This window comes from Microcaecilia unicolor, chromosome 4 (genome assembly GCF_901765095.1).
Source record: "Microcaecilia unicolor chromosome 4, aMicUni1.1, whole genome shotgun sequence".
Lineage (NCBI taxonomy): Eukaryota > Metazoa > Chordata > Amphibia > Gymnophiona > Siphonopidae > Microcaecilia > Microcaecilia unicolor.
Genome location: NC_044034.1, coordinates 262,055,148 through 262,079,993, shown reverse-complemented (window position 1 = coordinate 262,079,993; position 24,846 = coordinate 262,055,148). Strand labels below are relative to the sequence as shown.

General features: G+C 49.5%; 1 protein-coding gene across 4 annotated transcripts in view; it reads right to left on the bottom strand.

Moving 5' to 3' along the window:
- The window catches only part of CCDC138 (coiled-coil domain containing 138), a 152,036-nt gene extending 139,395 nt beyond the window's left edge, over nucleotides 1–12,641 (bottom strand). Inside the window, exons 1-2 of one of the 4 annotated variants that reach the window (XM_030201476.1) lie at nucleotides 12,461–12,641; nucleotides 8,793–8,853 (exon numbers count right to left, since the gene is read on the bottom strand). In XM_030201476.1, coding sequence (XP_030057336.1) covers nucleotides 8,793–8,853; nucleotides 12,461–12,553 — 154 coding nt within the window. In that variant the 5' untranslated portion in view covers nucleotides 12,554–12,641. The remainder of the gene's footprint in view (nucleotides 1–8,792; nucleotides 8,854–12,460) is intronic. The other 3 variants (XM_030201475.1, XM_030201474.1, XM_030201473.1) reach the window with 3 other exon arrangements.
- Between the last annotated feature and the right edge of the window lie 12,205 nt (nucleotides 12,642–24,846).

Below are 24,846 nucleotides of genomic sequence, written 5' to 3'. Positions count from 1 at the left end.
TGTCTGTTATCCCAATAATACCTGTGTAAGGGACTTCATTGGACAAATGAGACTATTTATAAGCAAGCCTTGCTTATGGACAAGTATCCACAGACATCATGTTGGTGTCTGATGAATAGTATGACAACTGAACACATTCCCCGATAAAGTGCACTTACACGCAGAATGTTGTAACAACTGATTCAATGAATGTTATGCTTTTAATTTGTGTAATTTTAATGCACATTACTAATGCAATTGGGCATTACTCCTTATAATTGTTCTTATATGAAACATAAAAATGACAGTGTACTTCCCTTTGATGAACTCACTGTCTGTATTCAAAGAATTATAAATTTGTACCTAGTACAATTGAATCTGTTTAATGCAACATGTATTCGCATGTTTGCAAAGATGTGCCAGGATGCTTTTAAATAACAATGATAACTAAGAATAAATAGAACTTTAATATGTCAGCCCAAAAATATGAAAAAGCGTGCAGAAACTGAATGCCACAAACAAGGGGGAGGAGATTTAGAAGGGAGGTGAAGAAACAGACTGGAGCTGACAGATGTGTTGAGGCCTGAAAACAATCAGCCCTCAAAGGGAGGATGTGAATAAAAGCATGAAAGATTAAAAGTAGAAAAATGCGGAGTGGAAGGCTCCATGATTACAACAAGCTGTTTCAACACTAAACTCCCTGGGACATGATGGGGCCCACATTAGCCAGAGGCACGGCTCCAGAAAGTCTGGAAAGAAGGGGGAGCAGAAGTGAAAGCAGATGTTCTGCACATGATTAACAGTTTGTGGTATTCAGAGACTTGCACAGGAATGTTGTATGAGAGAATTAGTCAGAGGCCCGGTATAAACTAGAGGGAAACAAAGACGTAGCAAGCATTTTTGAATTTTCTTTGTCTGTCTCGCTTTCTTTGTCTGTCTAGAGCATTTTTGATTTGCCTTAAGCTTGCTGTATATTGCTTGTGTGTGTAGATATGTTTTTGAGTAGAAATGCTTCCTGACTACCCCTATTGATGGTAATCAGCTTGTACACTAAACAAATGAGTAAACTGTTATATTAAATATTGAAATATTCGTCTAGTCTTTTCTTCAGAGTGTGTGTGACAGAGAGAGAGAGTGAGACTGGGTGCGAGTGTGTCCGTGAGAGAGAAAGTGTGTGTGTGAGAATCAGAGTGTGTGCCAGGGGCCCCTCTGCTCCGTCCCAGTTCCAGGGTCCCCCTCTCCATCCCTCCCTCCGAGTTCCAGGGTCCTCCCTCCGAGTTCCAGGGTCCCTTCCAGTTTCAGGGTCCCCCCCACCCTACCTCAGAGTTTCAGGGTCCCCACCCTCCCAGTTCCAGGGTCACCTTCCCTCCCTCCCAGTTCCAGGGTCCGCTCCCCCCTCCCTCCCAGTTCCACGGTCCTATCACCTACCTTCCTCCCTCCCTCCGAGGTGCTTGGTGGGGGGGGGGGGGGGGTTGCTATTTGCTGTCAACCTAAGGAGACACTGCTTCTGGCGTCCAGCAGCTAAGTCCTGTCGTGACCCACAGGCAGCTGGAGGTCCCTCATACTGTTTCAGTGACACACATTGACAGGCAACGGCAGGGCTGGATAAACTTTGGTATTGTTGACAAATGATGTGAAAATATAGAGTTTAAAATTGCTGTTTCTACCAGGTAGAATAATTTTTAAAGCTGTTTTAGTGATATTTAATTTAGATTTCATGATATTCATATGTACAGATGGGTAGCTTTCAAATAAATTAAAAAGGTGTGCAGTAAGAAAACCAAAACAAAAACCTTTTGTCCCTTTACCTGTTAAGGCGCAGGTTTATCCAGTAGAAACAGCTTTAGACGTGTTTCAGATGTAAGAAGAAAAAAAACGACACTGAGGGCATATTTTCAAAGCACTTAGCCTTCCAAAGTTTCCATATTTTCTATGGAACTTTGGAAGGCTAATGTGCTTGAAAATATGCCTCAATGTGGATCAGCAGCTCTAGGTGTGCTTGGTTTTGAGTGTATGGGAATGAAGGCTGTGTTGGGGAGTGGAAACTAGGATTAAGCCAATGAGCTTCCCTTGCTTACAGGTTTAGTTGATTGGGTCACTTCCACTCGTGTGTAGTAATCGTCCTGCTACATGGCCAGAGTCGGAGAGGAGAGGGGGTGCGGCGGAACGGTGAGCAAGCGGCTGTGGGAGAGTGGGTGAGGGGGACTGTGGGCGGGTAGACGGGTGCAGCGGCGATTTTGTTTGGTTTTGAGTATATGGGAATGAGGCTGCGTTGGGGAGTGGAAACAGAGGATTCTCCGAGGACAAGCAGGCTGCTTGTTCTCACTGATGGGTGACGTCCACGGCAGCCCCTCCAATCGGAATCTTCACTAGCAAAGTCCTTTGCTAGCCCTCGCGCGCATGCGCGGCCCTCTTCCCCGCCCGAAACCGCTCGAGCCGGCCAGTCTTCTTTCGTCCGCACTCGGTACGGCTGTGTTTTTGCCGTGTCGAGCCCCGGAGAGTCGACCTCGCGCGTACGTTGTTTCAATCGACGTGTTTTTTCTCGGAAAAGTTCTAATTTCGTGCGGAAAGTGCTCCGAAAACCCCCTCGGGTTTCGTTTGCCCCTTCCTGTACTTCCAATCTTTTGCCCCGGTAAGTTTTCTTTCGTCGTCGGGGTAGGCCTCTTTTCGGCCTCGGTCGAGATTTTCTCCCTCAAAGTTTTTGGTGCTCGAATTCGTCATTTCGGATTTTGATTCGCCGGCGTGATTTTCCGCCCATGACATCGAAGCCTTCAGCGGCTTCAAGAAGTGCACCCAGTGCGCCCGGGTAATCTCGCTCACTGATAGGCACTCTTTTGTGTCTTCAGTGTCTGGGGGCCGAGCACCGTCCTCAGAACTGTAGTCTGTGTTCCCTGTTACAAAGGCGGACTCAGGTAGCGAGATTGCCCAGTGGAACGTTTTGTTCTCGGGCTCTTCGTCGCATCGGCACCGGGTCATCGAGTGCATCGACGTCATCAGCGTCCAGACCTCCATCCTCGGCCAGCCAGTGCATCGAGTGCTCGAGGAATCGGCCCTCTGCATCGGCGCCGAGACATCGGATAGCTGCAATCGACGTCGGTGGTAACCGGGACCTCGTCTCCTGATGTCTCGGACGTGGTGCATCGTCAGGAGTGCAGGTGAGGGCTGTCCATTCCCCTGCTGGTGGCGGTGAGGCCTTCGGGTGGGTCTCCCCTACTTGAGGGCTCCTGCGGTACAGCCCCCCCGGGATCGACCTGCTTCGACCTCGGCCCCGAGGAAGCGACGGATGGATTCTAACGTCCTCCTCATCGGTGCCGGGGAGCTCCGGTGACATGCTTCGGAGAAGTCTAAGAAGCATCGACACCGTTCGTCTCCTCCCCGCGTCGGCACCGAGAGCTCTGGGTCGCCGAGGGAGTCGGCACCCAGCAGGCATCGGCACCGAGAGGACCGCTCACCCTCTGTTCAGCAGGTGTCGATGCGCTCCACTCTGGACAGCCCGGAACAGCCTCCACGCCCGGAACAGGTTCTGACGTCGACGCCTGCATCTGCCTCCATGCCTTTCTCTGCAGCCGCTCTGAACGAGAGCCTCCGGGCCGTTCTCCCAGAGATTCTGGGAGAGCTGTTGCGCCCTACCCCTCCGGTACCGGCGGTGCTTGCGCCTCCGGTACCGTCGAGCGTGGCGCCGGCTGGCCCATCGACCGGGGTGAGGTCCCCGATGTCGGTACCGCGTGCGGTGCCGACTGCGGCCACCTCCCAGGAGGGCTCCCCGACTACGTCGGCGGAGGGAGCTTCGCCGATGCGGGCGAGGGAGTCTATCTCTCGACGCCCCCATCGTGGACGTGGCTCCACGGAGTCGAGCCGGGCGAGGTTGCAGACACAGGTCCGTGAACTTGTGTCTGACACCGAGGGTGAGGCCTCGTGGGAAGAGGAAGAAGACCCCAGATATTTCTCTGACGAGGAGTCTGAGGGTCTTCCTTCCGATCCCACTCCCTCTCCTGAGAGACAGCTTTCTCCTCCCGAGAGTCTGTCTTTTGCTTCCTTTGTCCGGGAGATGTCTACGGCCATCCCCTTCCCGGTGGTTGTGGAGGACGAGCCCAGGGCTGAAATGTTTGAGCTCCTGGACTATCCCTTCTCCACCTAAGGAAGCGTCCACTGTTCCCTTGCACCATGTCCTGAAAAAGACATTGCTTGCGAACTGGACCAAGCCATTAAGTAATCCCCACATTCCCAAGAAGATCGAGTCCCAGTACCGGATCCATGGGGACCCCGAGCTGATGCGCACTCAGTTGCCTCACGACTCTGGAGTTGTGGATCTGGCCCTAAAGAAGGCTAAGAGTTCTAGGGAGCATGCTCGGCGCCCCCGGGCAAAGACTCTAGAACCTTAGACTCCTTTGGGGAAGGCCTACCATTCCTCTATGCTCGTCGCCAAATCCAGTCTTACCAGCTCTACACGAGCATACACATGCGGAACAATGTGCGGCAGTTGGCGGCTTGGTTGATGCTCTCCCCCCTGAGCAAGCCAAGCCTTTTCAGGAGGTGGTCAGGCAGCTGAAGGCGTGCAGAAAATTCCTGGCCAGAGGGGTGGATGACACCTTTGATGTTGCGTCCAGGGCCGCTGCTCAAGGTGTGGTGATGCGCAGGCTCTCATGGCGGCGGGCCTCCGACCTAAGAATAGACTCCAGCAGCGGATTGCGGACTCGCCTTGCCGTGCGGACAATATTGTGGAGAAAAGGTCGAGCAGGTGGTAGAGCATCTCCACCAGCGGGATACCGCATTCGACAAATTCTCCGCCGGCAGCAGCCTTCATCTACCTCTACAGGTAGAAGATTTTTTGGGGGAAGGAGGACTGTTCCCTACTCTTCTGGCAAGCGTAGGTACAATCCTCCTTCTCGACAGCCTGCGGCCCAGGCTAAGCCCCAGCGCGCTCGCTCTCGTCAGCAGCGTGCGCCTCAGCAAGGCCCCGCGGCTCCCCAGCAAAAGCAAGGGGCGAGCTTTTGACTGGCTCCAGCAGAGCATAGCCGACATCCAAGTGTCAGTGCCGGGCGATCTGCCGGTCGGGGGGAGGTTGAAAGCTTTTCACCAAAGGTGGCCTCTCATAACCTCCGATCAGTGGGTTCTGCAAATAGTCCGGCAAGGATACACCCTAAATTTGGCCTCAAAACCTCCAAATTGTCCACCGGGAGCTCAGTCCCTACAGCTTCCAGCACAAGCAGGTACTTGCAGAGGAACTTCTCCGCCCTTCTCAGCGCCAATGCGGTCGAGCCCGTGCCATCCGGGCAGGAAGGGCTGGGATTCTATTCCAGGTACTTCCTTGTGGAAAAGAAAACAGGGGGATGCGTCCCATCCTAGACCTAAGGGCCCTGAACAAATATCTCGTAAAAGAAAAGTTCAGGATGCTTTCCCCTGGGCACCCTTCTCCCCATGATTCAGCAAAACGATTGGCTATGCTCTCTGGACTTGAAGGATGCCTAAACACACACATCCCGATACTGCCAGCTCACAGACAGTATCTGCGATTTCAGTTGGGCACACGCACTTCCAGTACTGTGTGCTACCCTTTGGGCTCGCCTCTGCGCCCAGGGGTTCACAAAGTGCCTAGCTGTGGTAGCAGCGGCACTTCGCAGGCTGGGGGTGCACGTGTTCCCATATCTAGACGATTGGCTGGTGAAGAACACATCCGAGGCAGGAGCCCTGCAGTCCATGCAGATGACTATTCGCCTCCTGGAGCTACTGGGGTTTGTGATAAATTACCCAAAGTCCCATCTCCTCCCAGCACAGAGACTCGAATTCATAGGAGCTCTGCTGGATTCTCGGACGGCTCGCGCCTATCTCCCAGAGACGAGAGCCAACAACTTGTTGTCCCTCGTCTCGCGGGTGCGAGCGTCCCAGCAGATCACAGCTCGGCAGATGTTGAGATTGCTGGGCCACATGGCCTCCACAGTTCATGTGACTCCCATGGCCCGCCTTCACATGAGATCTGCTCAATGGACCCTAGCTTCCCAGTGGTTCAGGCTGCTGGGGATCTAGAAGACGTGAGCCACCTGTCCACGAGTTTTCTCGAATCCCTGTATTGGTGGACGTATTTGGTCCAATTTTGACTCTGGTACGTCCTTTCCAAATTCCTCAGCCACAAAAAAGTGCTGACAACCGGATGCGTCTCTCCTGGGATGGGGAGCTCATGTCGATGGGCTCCACACCCAAGGAAGCTGGTCCCTCCAGGAACGCGATCTACAGATCAATCTTCTGGAGTTGCGAGCGATCTGGAACGCTCTGAAGGCTTTCAGAGATCGGCTGTCCCACCAAATTATCCAAATTCAGACAGACAACCAGGTTGCCATGTACTATGTCACAAGCAGGGGGGCACCGGATCTCGCCCCTGTGTCAGGAAGCCGTCAGCATGTGGCTCTGGGCTCGCCGTCAAGGCATGGTGCTCCAAGCCACATATCTGGCAGGCGTAAACAACAGTCTGGCCGACAGACTGAGCAGGATTATGCAACCTCACGAGTGGTCGCTCAACTCCCGAGTAGTGCGCCAGATCTTCCAAGCGTGGGGCACCCCCTTGGTGGATCTCTTCGCATCTCGAGCAAACCACAAAGTCCCTCAGTTCTGTTCCAGGCTCCAGGCCCACGGCAGACTGGCATCGGATGCCTTCCTCCTGGATTGGGGGGAGGGCCTGCTGTATGCTTATCCTCCCATACCTCTGTGGGGAAGACTTTGTTGAAACTCAAGCAAGACCGAGGCACCATGATTCTGATTGCTCCTTTTTGGCCGCGTCAGATCTGGTTCCCCCTTCTTCTGGAGTTATCCTCCGAAGAACCGTGGAGATTGGAGTGTTTTCCGACCCTCATCACGCAGGACGAAGGGGCTCTTCTGCATCCCAGCCTCCGGTCCCTGGCTCTCACGGCCTGGATGTTGAGAGCGTAGACTTTGCCTCTTTGGGTCTGCCAGAGGGTGTCTCCCGCATCTTGCTTGCTTCCAGGAAAGATTCCACTAAGAGGAGTTACTTCTTTCTATGGAGGAGGTTTGCCGTCTGATGTGACAGCAAGGCCCTAGCTCCTCGCTCTTGTCCTACACAGACCCTGCTTGAATACCTTCTGCACTTGTCTGAGTCTGGTCTCAAGACCAACTCTGTAAGAGTTCACCTTAGCGCAATCAGTGCATACCATTACCATGTGGAAGGTAAGCCGATCTCAGGACAGCCTTTAGTTGTTCGCTTCATGAGAGGTTTGCTTTTGTCAAAGCCCCCTATCAAGCCTCCTACAGTGTCATGGGATCTCAATGTCGTTCTCACCCAGCTGATGAAACCTCCTTTTGAGCCACTGAATTCCTGCCATCTGAAGTACTTGACCTGGAAGGTCATTTTCTTGGTGGCAGTTACTTCAGCTCGTAGAGTCAGTGAGCTTCAGGCCCTGGTAGCCCAGGCCCCTTACACCAAATTTCATCATAACAGAGTAGTCCTCCGCACTCACCCTAAGTTCTTGCCAAAGGTCGTGTCGGAGTTCCATCTGAACCAGTCAATTGTCTTGCCAACATTCTTTCCCCGTCCTCATTCCTGCCCTGCTGAACGTCAGCTGCACACATTGGACTGCAAGAGAGCATTGGCCTTCTATCTGGAGCGGACACAGCCCCACATACAGTCCGCCCAATTGTTTGTTTCTTTTGATCCCAATAGGAGGGGAGTGGCTGTAGGGAAACGCACCATATCCAATTGGCTAGCAGATTGCATTTCCTTCACTTACGCCCAGGCGGGGCTGGCTCTTGAGGGTCATGTCACGGCTCATAATGTTAGAGCCATGGCTGCGTCGGTAGCCCACTTGAAGTCAGCCTCTATTGAAGAAATTTGCAAAGCTGCGACGTGGTCATCTGTCCACACATTCACATCTCACTACTGCCTGCAGCAGGATACCCAACGCGACAGTCGGTTCGGGCAGTCAGTTCTTCAGAACCTGTTTGGGCTTTAGGATCCAACTCCACCCCCCGAGGGCCCTGTTTGTTCTGTTCCAGGCTGCACTCTCAGTTAGTTGGTAAATTTTTTAGGTCAATCTCAGTTATGTCCTCGCCGTTGCGAGGCCCAATTGACCATGGTTGTTGTTTTGAGTGAGCCTGGGGGCTAGGGATACCCCATCAGTGAGAACAAGCAGCCTGCTTGTCCTCGGAGAAAGCGAATGCTACATACCTGTAGAAGGTATTCTCCGAGGACAGCAGGCTGATTGTTCTCACAAACCCGCCCGCCTCCCCTTTGGAGTTGAGTCTTCCCTTGTTTCTCTTTTGCTACATACGAGACTGGCCGGCTCGAGCCGGTTTCGGGCGGGAAGACGGGCGCGCGAGGGCTAGCAAAGGACTTTGCTAGTGAAGATTCCGATTGGAGGGGCTGCCGTGGACGTCACCCATCAGTGAGAACAATCAGCCTGCTGTCCTCGGAGAATACCTTCTACAGGTATGTAGCATTCGCTTTAACCAATGGGCTTCCTTGATTCGTTAAGTGTCTGTGCTCCGCCCTAATGTCATCACGTTTGACGTGAGGGCGGGGCAGACACTCATGGGATCTACACAACTACAAATTTAGAACGTTGAAATGTTGGAGGCTTCGTTAGAACGTTGGAGTTGTGAATTATGTCTGGATGGGGCGTGGCTGAGGGCGGGTCTATGAGTGAGAGTGAGTTGTGCTGACAGCCTAGCCTAACAACAGTACAGGGCTTCAGTGTTTCCCCTGCCACAGAGTGAGCTTCAGAACGTTGGAGGTGAGAATTATTTATATAGAAGATATGATTAACTATCAAAGTGAACTATGCCTGAAAAACTCTTGTTGATCTTACCCCAATATGTCAGAGATCTCCTACCTCTGGATTTGTTTTGCAACTCACCAGAAGGACAATCCTAAGACAGAAGAAACATTCATATTTAATTGCAAAGTGAAAATTACATCAAATGAATAATACCTGCCTCTACTCCTTGATGACAGATATCGCTAGCTGTATTTCTAAATATCTTAAACCCTTTTTTTGGCCCAGTGAAATGGGAAGGCTCTCAATAATTAACTTTGTATGAACTTGGCAGCTACTTGTATGCTGCTTGCATTTACATCCAAACAGATTTTAAAGACATTTATACAACAGAACTGGCATATTTAGACTGACTCTGGACTTCTGAACAAAGGTAACACTTCCCTCATTATTCAATACCTGTCTTCTAAATAGTAGTAATAAAAAAAAAATGATATATATATATATCAAGTGCCTTTTTATAATAAACCACTGTATTCTACAAAACAAAAGGAGCAAGTTCTCACATACCATATTTCTCTTTTGATCTAGGCACAGGAAAAAAGGATTTAAAATGCTTCTAGGTTCAACCTAATTAAGGTTTAAAACAACTGTTAAAAATAAAAACTGAATGTTGAGCACCTGATTTGCAGAACATATCATCTGGTTTGGCGGCCCCTTTACTAGGAAAAAAAAATTCTGCACTGATACAATGAGGGGCATAATTGAACAGGGATGAAGGGGCGGGGAAACCCGTATTATCGAAATAAGATGGGCGTCCATCTTTCGTTTCGATAATACGGTTGGGGATACCCAAATCTCATCATTTAGGTCGACCTTAGAGATGGGCGACCTCGGTTTTCGCCGATAATGGAAACAGAGGACGCCCATCTCAAAAATGACCAAATCCAAGGCATTTGGTTGTGGGAGGAGCCAGCATTCGTACTGCACTGGTCCCCCTGACATGCCAGGACACCAACCGGGCACCCTAGGGTGCACTGCAGTGGACTTCCTAAATTGCTCCCAAGTCCATAGCTCCCTTACCTTGTGTGCTGAGCCCCCCCAAACCCACTCCCCACAACTGTACAACACTACCATAGCCCTTATGGGTGAAGGGGGGCACCTACATGTGGGTACAGTGGGTTTCAGGTGGGTTTTGGAGGGCTCACATTTACCACCACAAGTGTAACAGGTAGGGGGGGATGGGCCTGGGTCCCCCTGCCTGAAGTGCACTGCACCTACTGAAACTGCTCCAGGGAGCTGGGTATGACATTTGAGGCTGCCAAAAAATGTTTTTTAATTTTTTTTTGGGTGGGAGGGGGTTGGTGACCACTGGGGGAGTATTGTTGGGCAGACTGGATGGACCGTGCAGTTCTTTTTCTGCCGTCATCTACTATGTTACTATCCAGCTCATTTTCAAAAGTGATCGGTGGCCTTGTTCCGACACAAATCGGGAGATGGCCGGCAATCTCCTGAACCCGGCGAAATCGATATTGAAAGCCGATTTTGGCCGGGTTCAACTGCTTTCCATCGCGGAGCCGGTGAAACATCAAGAGGGCTTGTCGGTAGGGTAGTGAAGGCGGGACGGGGGCATACTCATGAGATGGCCGGCTTCGCCTAATGCAAAAAAAAAAAGCCAGGCTTGACTAGCATTTTGCCGGCTTTACTTGGTCCCTTTTTCGCTCAGACCAAGCTTCAAAAAGGCGCCCCAACTGACCACCGGAGGGAATCGGGGATCACCTCCCCTTACTCCCCCAGTGGTCACCAACCCCCTCCCACCCAAAAAAACAAACAAAAAAAAACCAACACTTTTTTGCCTGCCTCAAATGTCATACCTAGCTCCCTGATAGCAGTATGCAAGTCCGTGGAGCAATTTTTAGTGGGTGCAGTGCTAGGGTTACCATATTTGCCCTAAGAAAAAAGAGGACACATGCCCCGCCCCCTGGCATACCTCTTCCCCGCCCCTGTCCCGCCCATGCCCCACCCCCTTGCCCCGCCCCCTATGCAAGACTTCAATGGAAGTCTCGCGAAGCTGCCGCTTGAACTGCCAGCTCCGGCAGGCAATGAATTTAAACATATGTAGGAAAGAACTTGGATTAGCCTGTCTTGAAGACAGTGGCATAATTTCCCAGATCACCCTGGAACCTTTTTTAAAAATCAGCATATGTAATACAAAAATCACTGATAGAGACAACCAAAATTTGGTTTCAGGTTCAGGTTTGGCACTGAAAGTGGCCCAAATTCAGTTTTGGAGTGGTTTTCATTTTGGTTTAGAATATTTTTAAAGTGTTAGCTGGTTTTTGGTTTTGCAGAAATTCACCATGTGTTTTCAGTTCCTCCCCTCCCCCTCCCCGTTCTGTTGATGCAGGCTGCAGCAGCAGCACCCTCCACTTTTTTTTTTTTTTTTTTGCAAACTCCTTAATGCGGGGGCCGGGGGGTGTAATCTTTAAACCACCTAGTATTGCTTAAAGAATTCTTAAATTACCTTAAACTTGTGGAGGTGTTAATTTCCCAAATGACCTACTACATTATCACTCAGCCAGCCTTTATCTTAAACAAAGCAAAGGTCGGTTGTTTACTTCAAATTGGGTGAATAATCTCTTCATTAAGGCATTAATAAATCCTCCCAGTAAATAAATCTTTCTGTTCCACTCACAACTCGCACATGGTTTTTGATTGAAAAGGAATTTTGCACACGCACACCTCCTGACCCTGTCCCTGTGCCTGAGTGCCTCTATATTATCAAATAGTACCCTCCCTTCGACCCTTCCTTCCCCTGCTTCAAAGTTCAAACAGAAGAACAGAACAGAAGTAGCCTTTTAATCTTAGGCTCCCCCCAGTCCCCGGACGCACACATAAATTATTTTAATCATCTTCCCTGTGACTCGATCTTATTCTTAATCTTCTTCTTACCTTGTCCTCCGGACCTCACTACTTCGGTTATGGCGCCGGCTAAGCAGGCCAGCAAGGGCACATACAGACAGACCACTGTCCACTCCAGACGCTGCACGCTGCAGCTGAGCCTCGTCAACTCGTTTTATAGGTGGCGAAAAAGGCGGCAGGTGGCAGCAGAGCAGGATCGACATCACAAATCAGCTGATGCAGGCAGGCGCTGGCTGGCACGCACACGCACATACGCTGCCTGCGTCATGCATCAGAGGAGTCAGGTGATAGGTCAGACGTCGGACTCAGAGCGGTCATGTTGACCCGAGAAACCCGGACAAATCAACATGTCCGGGGAAATCCGGACGAATGGTAACCCTATGCAGTGCACTTCAGACAGGTGGACCCAGGCCCATCCCCCACCTGTTCCTCTTGTGGTGATAAATGGGAGCCCTCCAAAACCCACTGTACCCACATCTAGGTGCCCCCCTTCACCCCATGCAGTAAGTAAACTCATGGCATTGGTCCTTCTGTCTACAATAATGGGATCACTGCCTATGGGTATCTAAAACTCTTGCAGAGGCCCTGGTGCCACAGAAATACTGAACCAGCTCAACTGCTGAACCACTGTGCGAAACCTGTACTACAATTAGGTATGGAAGAAGGAGGTATTAACCATTTTCAGCAATTCGGTTTAATTTTATTAAGTAATAAAACTCCTGAAGCTGTGCATGGGACATGAAGACGATCCTGTCGAAACGGCCTCATACCTCTTAACCTAAAGCATCTTTCTGCTAGAGAAAAGCTCCTGGACCAACTCACCACCCAACACAACTAACCTCCTCTTCCTCCTCACTTCCATCAGGCAGGTACCTGCGCTTCAAGCGCTCAAGAGTCAAGTCTAATGCTGCACACCCTCGCTCCTTTGCCATTACTGTCGCCTCCAGTCGTCTCGCACACAGACAGTGGATACCAAGACAACCTTCTTGTACTAAGACGCTTTAGGCTTCCCGCCCCGCCGGAAACAGGATGTCGCATCAGAGGGGGCGTGACACCAGAGAACAGAAGAAGTTGCGTCCAAGAGGGGGAGGGGGTGAGAACTTGAAGGTAAGCTACGGGGGCAGTATTAAAAATAAGTTGGAAGGTAGGAGGCAGAGAGTTTGAGAATGAGGGAGAGATGCTGGATTGGGACTGGGAGTTCGGGTCTGATGCCAGACGGAGAAGTAAGCGTCCGCGCGCAAGGAGGTACGAGGCTCTTGAAGCCAGTAGGCGGAGTCACAAGTACACCCAAAACAATAGCAAACGCTATTGAAAGCTATATTAAAATATTATTAGAAATAATAATTACTGCCTGTGCGTGGGCCATCTGTAAAAAGTCAAAAGCTGTTCTTGCTGGATAGTCAGTGTCTGAAAATGTGGAGGACGAAGGATTTTTTTTTTTTTTTTAAACTTGACAGTTATTTGAAAGGTTCCCAAATAGTAACATAGTAAATGACGGCAGATAAAGACCTGAACGGTCCATCCAGTCTGCCCGATAAATATAATATTAATATCACAAAATCAAAAATGGTTGCAGCTAGTGGAAACAGCACTAATAAAGGCTGTATTTTGTGCTCATTTTCTACACTGTTCTATACAATACAGTAATAGATGGCCAAATTTCAGTAAGATGTGGTTCATCTTAATTGTTATTGTAACCTACCTTGGGAAGGCTGGTGTGATAAAGACTGGAAGTAAAATTAAACTCTCCTTTCATTGGGGCACATGGAATCACATCTTCACCTCATGTTGTACAAATGGATCATTCTGGTTTGAGCATGTTTCAGGAACAAGTGGTTTTCGTAAGTCAAAATAGTAAAAATAAATATGTTCATTCATGCAGATCTCACATTTGTTTAAACATAACTAAATGGGGTATAAGCCCCTAATGCAGTCCAGTGGTTTTCTTATATTTTGTCCTTGTGATGACTTATACTTTGGAAATACAGTGAGACAGAATAATAGAATTCAGTAACATCCAAAACTTATTATAATTTGTTTGTATTTGAGCAATAACAGAAAATGTTGTTGAAAACTGACTTGAAGAAGAAATAAATATATATCACAGAACTGGAAAATGTTAGCACATTTAGACTGACTCTGGACTTCTGCTTGAAGGTAGCTTTGCCTTCATTATTTAATATCTTTCTTTTAAATAGTGGTAATAAACAATATTAAGTGCATTTTTATAATATACCACTGCATTCCACAAAGGAAAAGGAACAAGTTCCCACAAACCATCTTTCTCTCTTTTGATCTAGGTACAGAAAAAAAAAAAGATTTTTAAATGCTCCCAGGTTTCAACCTAATTCATGTTTAATGTGGGATAAACTTTTAAATGGCCGGTTGGGTATATATGCTAATCTCAACTTTGTTAAATATTTCAGACATATCTATTTGCTCCCTTGTTATAACTGAATTCTATTATTGTCTCACTGTATTTTCAAATGTAAGCCACATTGAACCTGTTTTGCTTGGGATAATATGCAATTTAAATGTTAAACAAAAAACCTTTATCCTCTACAATTTAAGACACTGCCTACCCACTGGATAATGATGGCACCAGGAAAGCAAGTTTGGTCCAGTGAAGACTAACAAAATAATCTGTTCCTTAGCTGGGCTCTAGGACTACCATCTGGAACATGCGACCATACCATGCCTTTGTGGTTATGTTCCACTAATAAGACTGGCTTTCTTGAAAGGATTATATAAACTTTGGATGCATGACTAGGGACACAAACATACTTATTTATTCAATATCACAATGCCTAATGTACAGCCACAAAACAACCTTTTAGGGTGGTAGTGTTCACACTGGGCTCCTTTTATTAGCAACCAGATACAGATGAGTTTTCAGTTTTGGCACAGTATAAGTAATTAAAAGAACAAAATATAAGAAAAGCAATAGACTACATTAGGGACTTATAGCCCACTTAGTAATGTTTAAACAAGAGAGATCTGCATGTAGAGGGAGTGTGGATGCTTTCCAAAGTGTTTTGCTCAGACAAATGGTGATGAAACCCACGAGGGAGGGAGCGACACTGGATCTAGTACTCACAAATGGGGATAGCGTGTCAAATATCTGAGTGGGTGCCCACCTGGGCAACAGTGACCATCAAACGGTTTGGTTTGATATGACAGCTAAAGTGAAGAGCGGCCACTCAAAACTCAAAGTCCTGGATTTCAAGCGTGCTGACTTTAGTAAAATGGGGGAATACCTGAGGAAGGCGATGATGGGCTGGGAGGAAATACGAGAAGTGGAAGGACAGTGGTCCAGGCTGAAAGAAGCTATAAATAGGGCCACAAACCTTTATGTAAGGAAAGTAAATAAAAGCAAGAGAAAAAGGAAACCGATATGGTTCTCCAAGCAAGTGGTTGAGAAAATAAAGGCTAAAAAGTTGGTGTTCCAGAAATACAGAAAAACTCAAGAAAAGGAACACATGGAGGATTACCGGATGAAAATGAAAGAAGCCAAGAGAGAGATACGACTGGCAAAAGCGCAAGCGGAAGAACAAATGGCTAGAAATGTAAGGAGAGGTGACAAAAATTTCTTCAGGTATATTAGTGAAAGGAGAATGACTAAAAAGGGAATTGTGAGACTAAAAGATACTGCGAACCGCTATGTGGAAAATGATGAAGAAAAAGCAAATTTGCTAAATAGATACTTTTGTTCTGTTTTCACAGAGGAAAATCCTGGAGAAGGACCGCGATGGACTGGAAATAATACAATTGAGAATGAAGTGGGTACAGCACCGTTCACGGAAGAAAGTGTGTATCAACAACTTGAAAAGCTAAAGGTGGACAAAGCCATGGGACCGGACGGGATCCACCCCAGGATATTGAGGGAGCTCAGAGAGGTTTTGGCGGGTCCTCTTAAAGATTTGTTTAATATATCCTTGCAGACGGGAAAGGTTCCGAGGGATTGGAGAATGGCGGAGGTGGTCCCTCTTCACAAAAGTGGTGATAGGGAAGAAGCTGAAACTACAGGCCGGTAAGCCTCACTTCAGTTATTGGAAAAGTAATGGAAGCGATGCTGAAGGAAAGGATAGTGAATTTTCTGGAAGCCAATAAGTTGCAAGATCCGAGACAACATGGTTTTACCAAAGGGAAATCGTGCCAAATGAATCTCATTGAGTTCTTTGATTGAGTGACAGGAGAATTGAATCAGGGACGAGCTATGGACGTAATCTACTTAGATTTCAGCAAAGCTTTTGACACGGTTCCCCACAGGAGGCTCTTAAATAAACTGGAGGGGCTGAAGATAGGACCTGAAGTGGTGAACTGGATTAGGAACTGGTTGACAGACAGACGCCAGAGGGTGGTGGTGAATGGAATTCGCTTGGAGGAAGGAAAGGTGAGTAGTGGAGTGCCTCAGGGATCAGTGCTGGGGCCGATTCTGTTCAATATATTTGTGAGTGACATTGCCGAGAGGGTTAGAAGGTAAAGTTTGCCTATTTGCAGATGATACTAAGATCTGTAACAGAGTGGACACCATGGAGGGAGTGGAAAACATGAAAAAAGATCTGAGGAAGCTAGAAGAATGGTCTAAGGTTTGGCAATTAAATTTCAATGCGAAGAAATGCAAAGTGATGCACTTAGGGAATAGAAATCCACAGGAGACGTATGTGTTAGGCGGGGAGAGTCTGATAGGTACGGGCGGAGAAAGGGATCTTGGGGTGATAGTATCTGAGGATTTGAAGGCGACAAAACAGTCTGACAAGGCGGTGGCGGTAGCTAGAAGGTTGTTAGGCTGTATAGAGAGAGGTGTGACCAGCAGAAGAAAGGGGGTGTTGATGCCCCTGTATAAGTCGTTGGTGAGGCCCCACCTGGAGTATTGTGTTCAGTTTTGGAGGCCGTATCTTGTTAAGGATGTAAAAAGAATTGAAGCGGTGCAAAGAAAAGCTACGAGAATGGTATGGAATTTGCGTTACAAGACGTTTGAGGAGAGACTTGCTGAACTAAACATGTATACTCTGGAGGAAAGGAGAAACAGGGGTGATATGATACAGACGTTCAAATATTTGAAAGGTATTAATCCGCAAACGAACCTTTTCCGGAGATGGGAAGGTGGTAGAATGAGAGGACATGAAATGAGATTGAAGGGGGGCAGACTCAAGAAAAATGTCAGGAAGTATTTTTTCACAGAGAGAGTAGTGGATGCTTGGAATGCCCTCCCGCAGGAGGTGGTGGAAATGAAAACGGTAACGGAATTCAAACATGCATGGGATAAGCATAAAGGAATCCTGTGCCGAAGGAATGGATCCTCAGGAGCTTAGTCAGGATTGGGAGGCGGGGCTGGTGGTTGGGCGGCAGGGATAGTGCTGGACAGACTTGTACGGTCTGTGCCAGAGCCGGTGGTGGGCAGCGGGACTGGTGGTTGGGAGGCGGGGATAGTGCTGGACAGACTTGTACGGTCTGTGCCAGAGCCGGTGGTTGGGAGGCAGGGCTGATGGTTGGGAGGCAGGGATAGTGCTGGGCAGACTTATACGGTCTGTGCCCTGAAGAGCACAGGTACAAATCAAAGTAGGGTATACACAAAAAGCAGCAAATATGAGTTATCTTGTTGGGCAGACTGGATGGACCATGCAGGTCTTTTTCTGCCGTCATCTACTATGTTACTATGCAAGAAATACAATATTTATTTTTATTTTGACATCAAACCACTTGCCCCTGAAACATGTTCAAAACAGAATAATCTATTTGTGTTATCTAAAATGTAAACTTCTACAAAACAGATGATGTGATTCCATGTGCCCCAATAAAAGGAGAGTGTAATTTTATTTCTATTTAATTTCAATATATTCCATCATCTTTATAACACCAGGCTTCCCAAAGCAGATTACAACAATTAAAATGAACCCCATCAAGAAGCAGGATATCCTCACTGATATTTGGCCATCTGTATTATATATAATGTATTTATTTAGATTTTAGTGTACAAAAATTAGCACAAAATACAGAGTATAAAATTGCTGTTTCTACAATCTATAATAATTTAAGCTGTTTTAGTGATATTCAATTGTTATTTCACAATATTTATATCTACATATGGGAAGCTTCCAAATTAAAAAGCTGTCAAAGTAAATAAAAATCTTTTGTCTTCCACCTTTTAAGGCACTGCCTATCCAATTGAAACAGCTTTAGACAGATGGACCAACAATAAAGAACAACGTGGATACAGCAGCTTATAGGTTTGCTTGCTTTGAGTGTACTAGAGATGACAGCTATGTGGGGGGTGGAGACAGTATTAACCTAACTGGCTTCCTTGCTTACAGTGGACTACATAGACACAAGTGGAAGTGAGCCTGAGCTTACTAAACCTCCTTCTGGCTGGGAAAGGGGTAACGAAGACTAACCTAAATGGCTTCAACTTTTTGACATCATGTCATCTCCTGTTCTCAATCAAACCTCCTTGGTTGCGTGCGTGTGTCAGTTATTGAGTGTTGTTCCAATTTGCCTCTTACCACACTAGGAGACATCAAAATGGTGAAGCCAACCCCCACCCCGCGGAGTCACCATATTGGTTAAACAAGCTATCTGCATAGTGTCATTCATTATTTCACTTTCACAACATGCCAGCTTGTGCAGCTTATGGATGTACACAGAGGAAGTATCAACAGAATAACCTTTCATTGGCTGGAGTAGTAATTAGTTCTCAATACTAATCAGTGTGTCATTTTGAGGGGCTGGTTATAGGGACACTAGAACACATTGTATCAGTGCAGAGATTTTTTTTTTCCCTAGTAAAGGGGCAACCAAACCATATATGTTATGTTCTGCAAATCAGGTGCTCAACATTCAGTTTTTATTTTTAACAGTTGTTTAAAACCTTAATTAGATTGATATCTAGAATCATTTAAAATCCTTTTTTCCTGTGCCTAGATCAAAAGAGAAATACAGTATTTATTTGTTACATTTGTATCCCACTTTTCCCACCTATTGCTCAGTGTGGCTTACATAGTAACGGAGAGGCCTTTGCAGGCTCCGGTGTGAACTACAGGGTGATGTGGTAATATCACGTTCATGTGGCACAGCCAAATTAGGGAATCGGAGAACAGAAGAGTTGTGTTATGTCCATTACGTGCTTTAGTTTGGTTGTGTTGCAGAGATGGTAAAATTATGTATCATACCTGATAATTTTCTTTCCATTAATCATAGCTGATCAATCCATAGATTGGTGGGTTGTGTCCATCTACCAGCAGGTGGAGATAGAGAGCAAACCTTTGCCTCCCTATATGTGGTCATGTGCTGCCGGAAACTCCTCAGTATGTCGATATCAAAGCTCCATCCGCAGGACTCAGCACTTAGAGAATTACACCCACAAAGGGACACTCTGCCCAGCTCATCACCGCCGAAACGGGGGAGGGGAATTAACCCAGCTCATCCCCACACAAGTGGGGGAGGGGAATCCGTCCAGCTCATCCCCGCGGAGCGGGGGAGGGACACCACACCCGCTGATGCGGGGGGATCTGGCTTATCCTGCAACCGCAACCGCGGGAGGAGCTGACTGACCCTAACACCGCCGAAGCGGGAGGGGTACAAAGCCGCACGAAGCGGGAGGGAGCGCTGGCAGAACTTATGTCTCAATCCAGCCCCGAAAAACGGAGGGGAGAGGAATGCAGCAGCTCACTGTAACACAAACTCGTCTCAACTCTTGAAGAATCCAATTGAAAAAACTTGAACACAAAGTCCTCCTGAACAGGAACTGAAGACTAAACTTGAACCTAAAATACAACCAGAATATAAACAGTACAGATATCTGGGAGGGGCTATGGATTGATCAGCTATGATTAATGGAAAGAAAATTATCAGGTATGATACATAATTTTACCTTCCATATCATCATGCTGATCAATCCATAGACTGGTGGGATGTACCGAAGCAGTACTCACCCAGGGCGGGACATAGAAATCCCTGACCGCAACACTGAAGCTCCAAACCGGGCCTCCGCCCGAGCAGCCACAGTCAAGCGGTAATGCCTGGAGAAGGTATGGGCCGATGCCCAAGTTGCCGCCTTGCAAATCTCTTCCAAGGAGACGGACCCGGCCTCTGCCATCGAGGCCGCCTGAGCTCTAGTGGAGTGAGCCTTCAGCTGGATAGGCGGCACCTTCCCCGCGGCCACATAAGCCGCTACAATGGCTTCCTTGACCCATCTTGCCACTGTAGGCTTAGCAGCCTGCAGACCCTTACGAGGACCTGCAAACAGGACAAACAGATGATCCGACTTCCGGAAATCATTGGTCACTTCCAAGTATCTGATGATGACTCGTCTCACATCCAGATATTTGAGAGCAGAGTATTCCTCTGGGTAGTCCTCCCTACGAAAGGAAGGGAGACAGAGCTGCTGATTCACATGGAAGCGAGAAACAATCTTGGGCAGGAAGGAAGGCACTGTGCGAATAGTCACTCCTGCCTCAGTGAACTGCAGAAAAGGCTCCCTACATGAGAGCGCCTGGAGTTCGGAAACTCTTCTGGCTGAAGTGATAGCCACCAAAAAGACTGCTTTCAACGTCAGGTCTTTCAGAGATGCCCTCGACAAGGGTTCAAAAGGCGGCTTCTGTAATGCTCTTAGCACCAGGTTGAGATTCCACGCAGGCACCACCGAGTGCAGAGGAGGGCACAGGTGATTAACTCCCTTGAGAAAACGCACCACATCTGGCTGCGAAGCCAGGGAAGCACCCTTCAGGCGGCACCTGAAGCAAGCCAGAGCCGCTACCTGGACTTTAAGGGAACTGAGCGACAGGCCTTTCTCCAGACCTTCTTGCAGGAACGCCAACACTGAAGAAATTGGAGCAGTGAAGGGAGAAAGTGAGCCTGCTTCACACCATGCTGCAAAGGTACGCCAAACCCTGGCGTAAGCAGTAGAAGTAGAGCGCTTCCTCGCTCTTAGCATAGTGGCGATGACCTTGTCTGAGAAGCCCTTCTTTCTCAGACTCTGCCGCTCAATAGCCAGGCCGTAAGACCAAAGGGGGAGGGATCCTCCATCACCACGGGACCCTGAAGCAACAGGCCCTGCTCCACTGGCAGCCGCAGAGGATCGTCCACTGAGAGCCTGATCAAGTCCGCATACCAGGGACGTCTGGGCCAGTCCGGACCCACCAGGATTATCCGGCCCGGATGCTTTGCCACCCGGTCTAGCACCCTGCCCAACATGGGCCAGGGCGGGAACACATAGAGAAGCTCCTGTGTCAGCCACTGTTGGAGGAGCATCTACTCCCAGGGATCGAGGGTCCCGTCCTCTGCTGAAAGAGCGCGGCACTTGGCAATTGGCCGATGACGCCATCAGATCTAGGCTCGGCTGGCCCCAGCGCTTTGTGATGTCCAAGAACGCCTGAGCAGATAGCTGCCACTCTCCGGGATCCAAGGTATGGCGACTGAGAAAGTCCGCCTTGACATTCATGACTCCGGCAATGTGGGCCGCTGACAGCTGTTCCAGGTTCGCTTCCGCCCACTGGCATAGATTCATGGCCTCCTTGGCTAGAGGGGCGCTCTTGGTACCTCCCTGGCGGTTGACATAGGCCACAGCCGTGGCATTGTCCGACAGGACCCGTACTGGCTTCAACGCCAGTACCGGGAGGAACTCCAAAAGCGCCAACCGAATGGCTGTGAGTTCCAGGAGGTTGATAGACCACTTTGCCTCTGCAGGAGACCAGAGCCCCTGCGCTGTCCTTCCCAAGCAGTGGGCTCCCCAGCCCGTCAAAGAGGCGTCCGTCGTGACGACAATCCACTCCGGGGTCACAAGAGGCATCCCTGCAGACAACTTGTCTGTCTGCATCCACCAGCTCAGCGCCTTGCGCACTGCTGGGTCCAAGGGAAGGCGCACAGCATAATCCTCCGACACCGGAGTCCAGCGCTGCAGCAGAGAGTGTTGTAGTGGTCTCATATGAGCCCTGGCCCAGGGCACTACTTCCATCGTGGCCGTCATAGAGCCCAACAGCTGCACATAGTCCCAAGCCCGGAGCGGAGAGGCTACTAGGAACTGGTTCACCTGAGCCTGAAGTTTGACAATCCGATTGTCCGGCAGGAACACTCTGCCTACTTGAGTGTCGAATCGAACTCCCAGATACTCCACGGACTGAGTCGGGCGCAGCTGGCTTTTCTCCCAGTTGATGATCCACCCCAGGGAGCTCAAAAGAGCAATCACCCGGTCCACAGCTTTGCCGCACTCTGCATAAGAGGGGGCTCGGATCAACCAGTCGTCCAGATAAGGATGGACTTGTACTCCTTCCTTTCTCAGGAAGGCCGCGATGACCACCATTACACTTTGGAGAAGGTCCGCGGAGCAGTAGCCAACCCGAACGGGAGGGCTCTGAACTGGAAGTGTCAGCCCAGGACTGCAAAACGCAGAAAGCGTTGATGAGGAAGCCAGATGGGAATATGCAAGTACGCTTCCTTGATGTCCAAGGATGCCAGGAACTCCCCTGCCTTCACTGCCGCTATAACAGAGCGGAGAGTCTCCATGCGAAAGTGCCGAACTTTCAAAGCCCGATTGACCCCTTTGAGGTTGAGGATAGGCCGTACAGAACCTCCTTTCTTTGGTACCACAAAGTAAATGGAGTAACGTCCCTTGCCAAGCTGATTTTCTGGCACCGGAACAACCGCACCCAGGCGGATCAGATTGTCCAAGGTCTGCTGCACTGCCACAGCTTTGACCGGAGACTTGCAGGGAGAGAGTACAAACCCGTCTCTTAAGGGTCGGCAGAACTCTAGCTTGTAGCCGTCTCTGATGACTTCCAGCACCCAAGCGTCTGAAGTTACCCTGGTCCACTCGCCCAGAAACGAGGACAGGCGTCCTCCAATTTGCACTGGGCCATGGACCAGGACCCCGTCATTGGGTACGAGACCCTGGGGGAGGACCGGAGGGCGCGCCTCCGGGACGGCGGTCTTTGCGAAAGGAATGCTGCTTGGGGGAGAAGTTCCTCTTGAAGGAAGAGGGGGCAGAGGAGCCCGACTTGCCCGGGCGGTACCGACGGGCTTCCTGAAACCGTCCTCTGGAGATACCGGGGCGAGCACTGGCCCAAGCCCTGACCTCTGGTAACCTCTTGCCCTTAGACGTGCCGAGATCGGTCACAATTTTGTCCAGCTCGACCCCAAAGAGCAGCTTGCCTTTAAAAGGCAACTTAGCCAGGCGGGACTTAGAGGCGTGGTCCGCAGACCAATGTTTCAGCCAAAGCCACCGCCGCGCAGAGACTGTCTGAGCCATACCTTTAGCCGAGGCTCTCAAGACATCATACAGCAAGTCTGCCAAATAAGCCAAGCCCGATTCCAGGGCCGGCCAATCAGCCCTCAAGGAAGGATCCGAGGGGGAAGCCCACTGCACAATCGTCAGGCACGCCCTGGCCACGTAGGAGCCACAAACTGAGGCCTGCAAACTTAAGGCAGCCGCCTCGAAGGACGACCTTAAGGCCGCTTCCAATCTTCTGTCTTGGGCGTCCTTTAGGGCCGTGCCATCTTCCACCGGCAACGCCGTTTTCTTAGTCACCGCAGTGATTAAAGAATCCACGGTAGGCCAAAGAAAGGCCTCCCGTTCACTTTCAGGCAAAGGATAGAGGCGGGACATAGCCCTAACCACTTTGAGGCTCGCTTCCGGGACATCCCATTGAGCCGAAATTAAGGTGTGCATGGCATTATGCACGTGGAAGGTTCTAGGCGGGCGCTTCGTCCCCAGCATAATGGCGGAGCCAACAGGGGCTGAGGGAGAGACGTCCTCCGGAGAGGAAATCTTCAAAATGCTCATGGCCTGCACTAACAGGTTGGGCAAATCCTCTGAGCGAAAGATCCGCGCTGCAGAGGGGTCATCCGCTCCATCCGAGCGGGAATCCGTCTCCTCCAAGGAATACCCAAAGTACCGTTGGGAGAACTCAGATACGCTGCCCTCATCTACATCAGAGGAAACAGAGTCCTCTAAGGCCTGGGAATCGACCCGAGGGCGTTTACTTCCGGGGGCCTCAACCCCTTTATCGGACAAGGGAGAAGGGGCAGCGTTTTGCATAATGAAGGCCTGATGCAGCAGCAAAATAAACTCGGGGGAGAAACCCCCCAGACTGTGCACTTCAGCAGCCTGGGCCACAGCCCTAGACGCACCCTCAACCGGCGCTCGCAAGAGCGGGGGAGAAACATGCTGCGCATCCAAGATGGCGTCCGGCGCGACACTCCGCGAAGGAGCCGCGCGGAAAGAACGGCGCTTAACTTTAGCCGCTTTTTTGCCGTCGCCCAAATCAAGGGCGGCCATGGCATGAACGTCTCCCAGCTCAAGGGCGGCCCAAGAAGAAGCCGTCCGAGCAGAGTGGCCGGCCAAGATGGCGGAGGCGAGCAGCGGGGGATGGGCGTTTATGGCGGGAAAAACCGCCGCACCGGAGGAAGACCCGGGACACTGACCGGCCTCCGAACTGACACCCAACAAGGGCGAATCAGACTTTAATACCCCCGCATCCCCGCTAGGAGCGCACACGCGGTCCGGGGAGCGATTCTTCGCGCCCTTGCCCTCCGACGCCATAGGCCACGTGGAGATCACTCGGGGAACCCCCTGCCCGCTATAAAAAAGGTAAAAATTACCTGCTTCTCGCTCCAAGCTGTAACGACCTGGTGTCCCAGTGAGTAGCTGCAATAAACGTTTAAATAAACGTCGAAATAAACGCCTTTAAGGACGTCCAAAACTTTTTTTTTTTTAACGGAGCCAGCGGGAGGGGGGAGAAAAGGAGGGACCTGGCGCCACCAGGTTTGCACTTGCTCAAGAAGAGCCCTCAACCCCAGGCACTCAACAAAACCTAAAAATTAGGCTTGGAGGCCTAGCCAGAGCTGCTGCTGTGTGTGACCACCACCTGCTGAGATAGAGAACATACTGAGGAGTTTCCGGCAGCACATGACCACATATAGGGAGGCAAAAGGATTGCTCTCTATCTCCACCTGCTGGTAGATGGACACAACCCACCAGTCTATGGATTGATCAGCATGATGATATAGAATTTATGCTTATGAACTGCCTTTCCAAAAGAATGTAACCCCTTCTCCCCCCCCCCCCCCAAAAAAAATAAAAATAAAATAAAGGTATCTAGATTATGTATGTTGTGCTAGAGCAAAAAGGAGGGAGGTATAAAATAAGGGAAATGAGACCAGATCCCAGCCCTAGTTCCAACTGAACTGGAAGCACCAAGGAAGAAAACTGCCAGGTCAAAGAGCAAAAAAG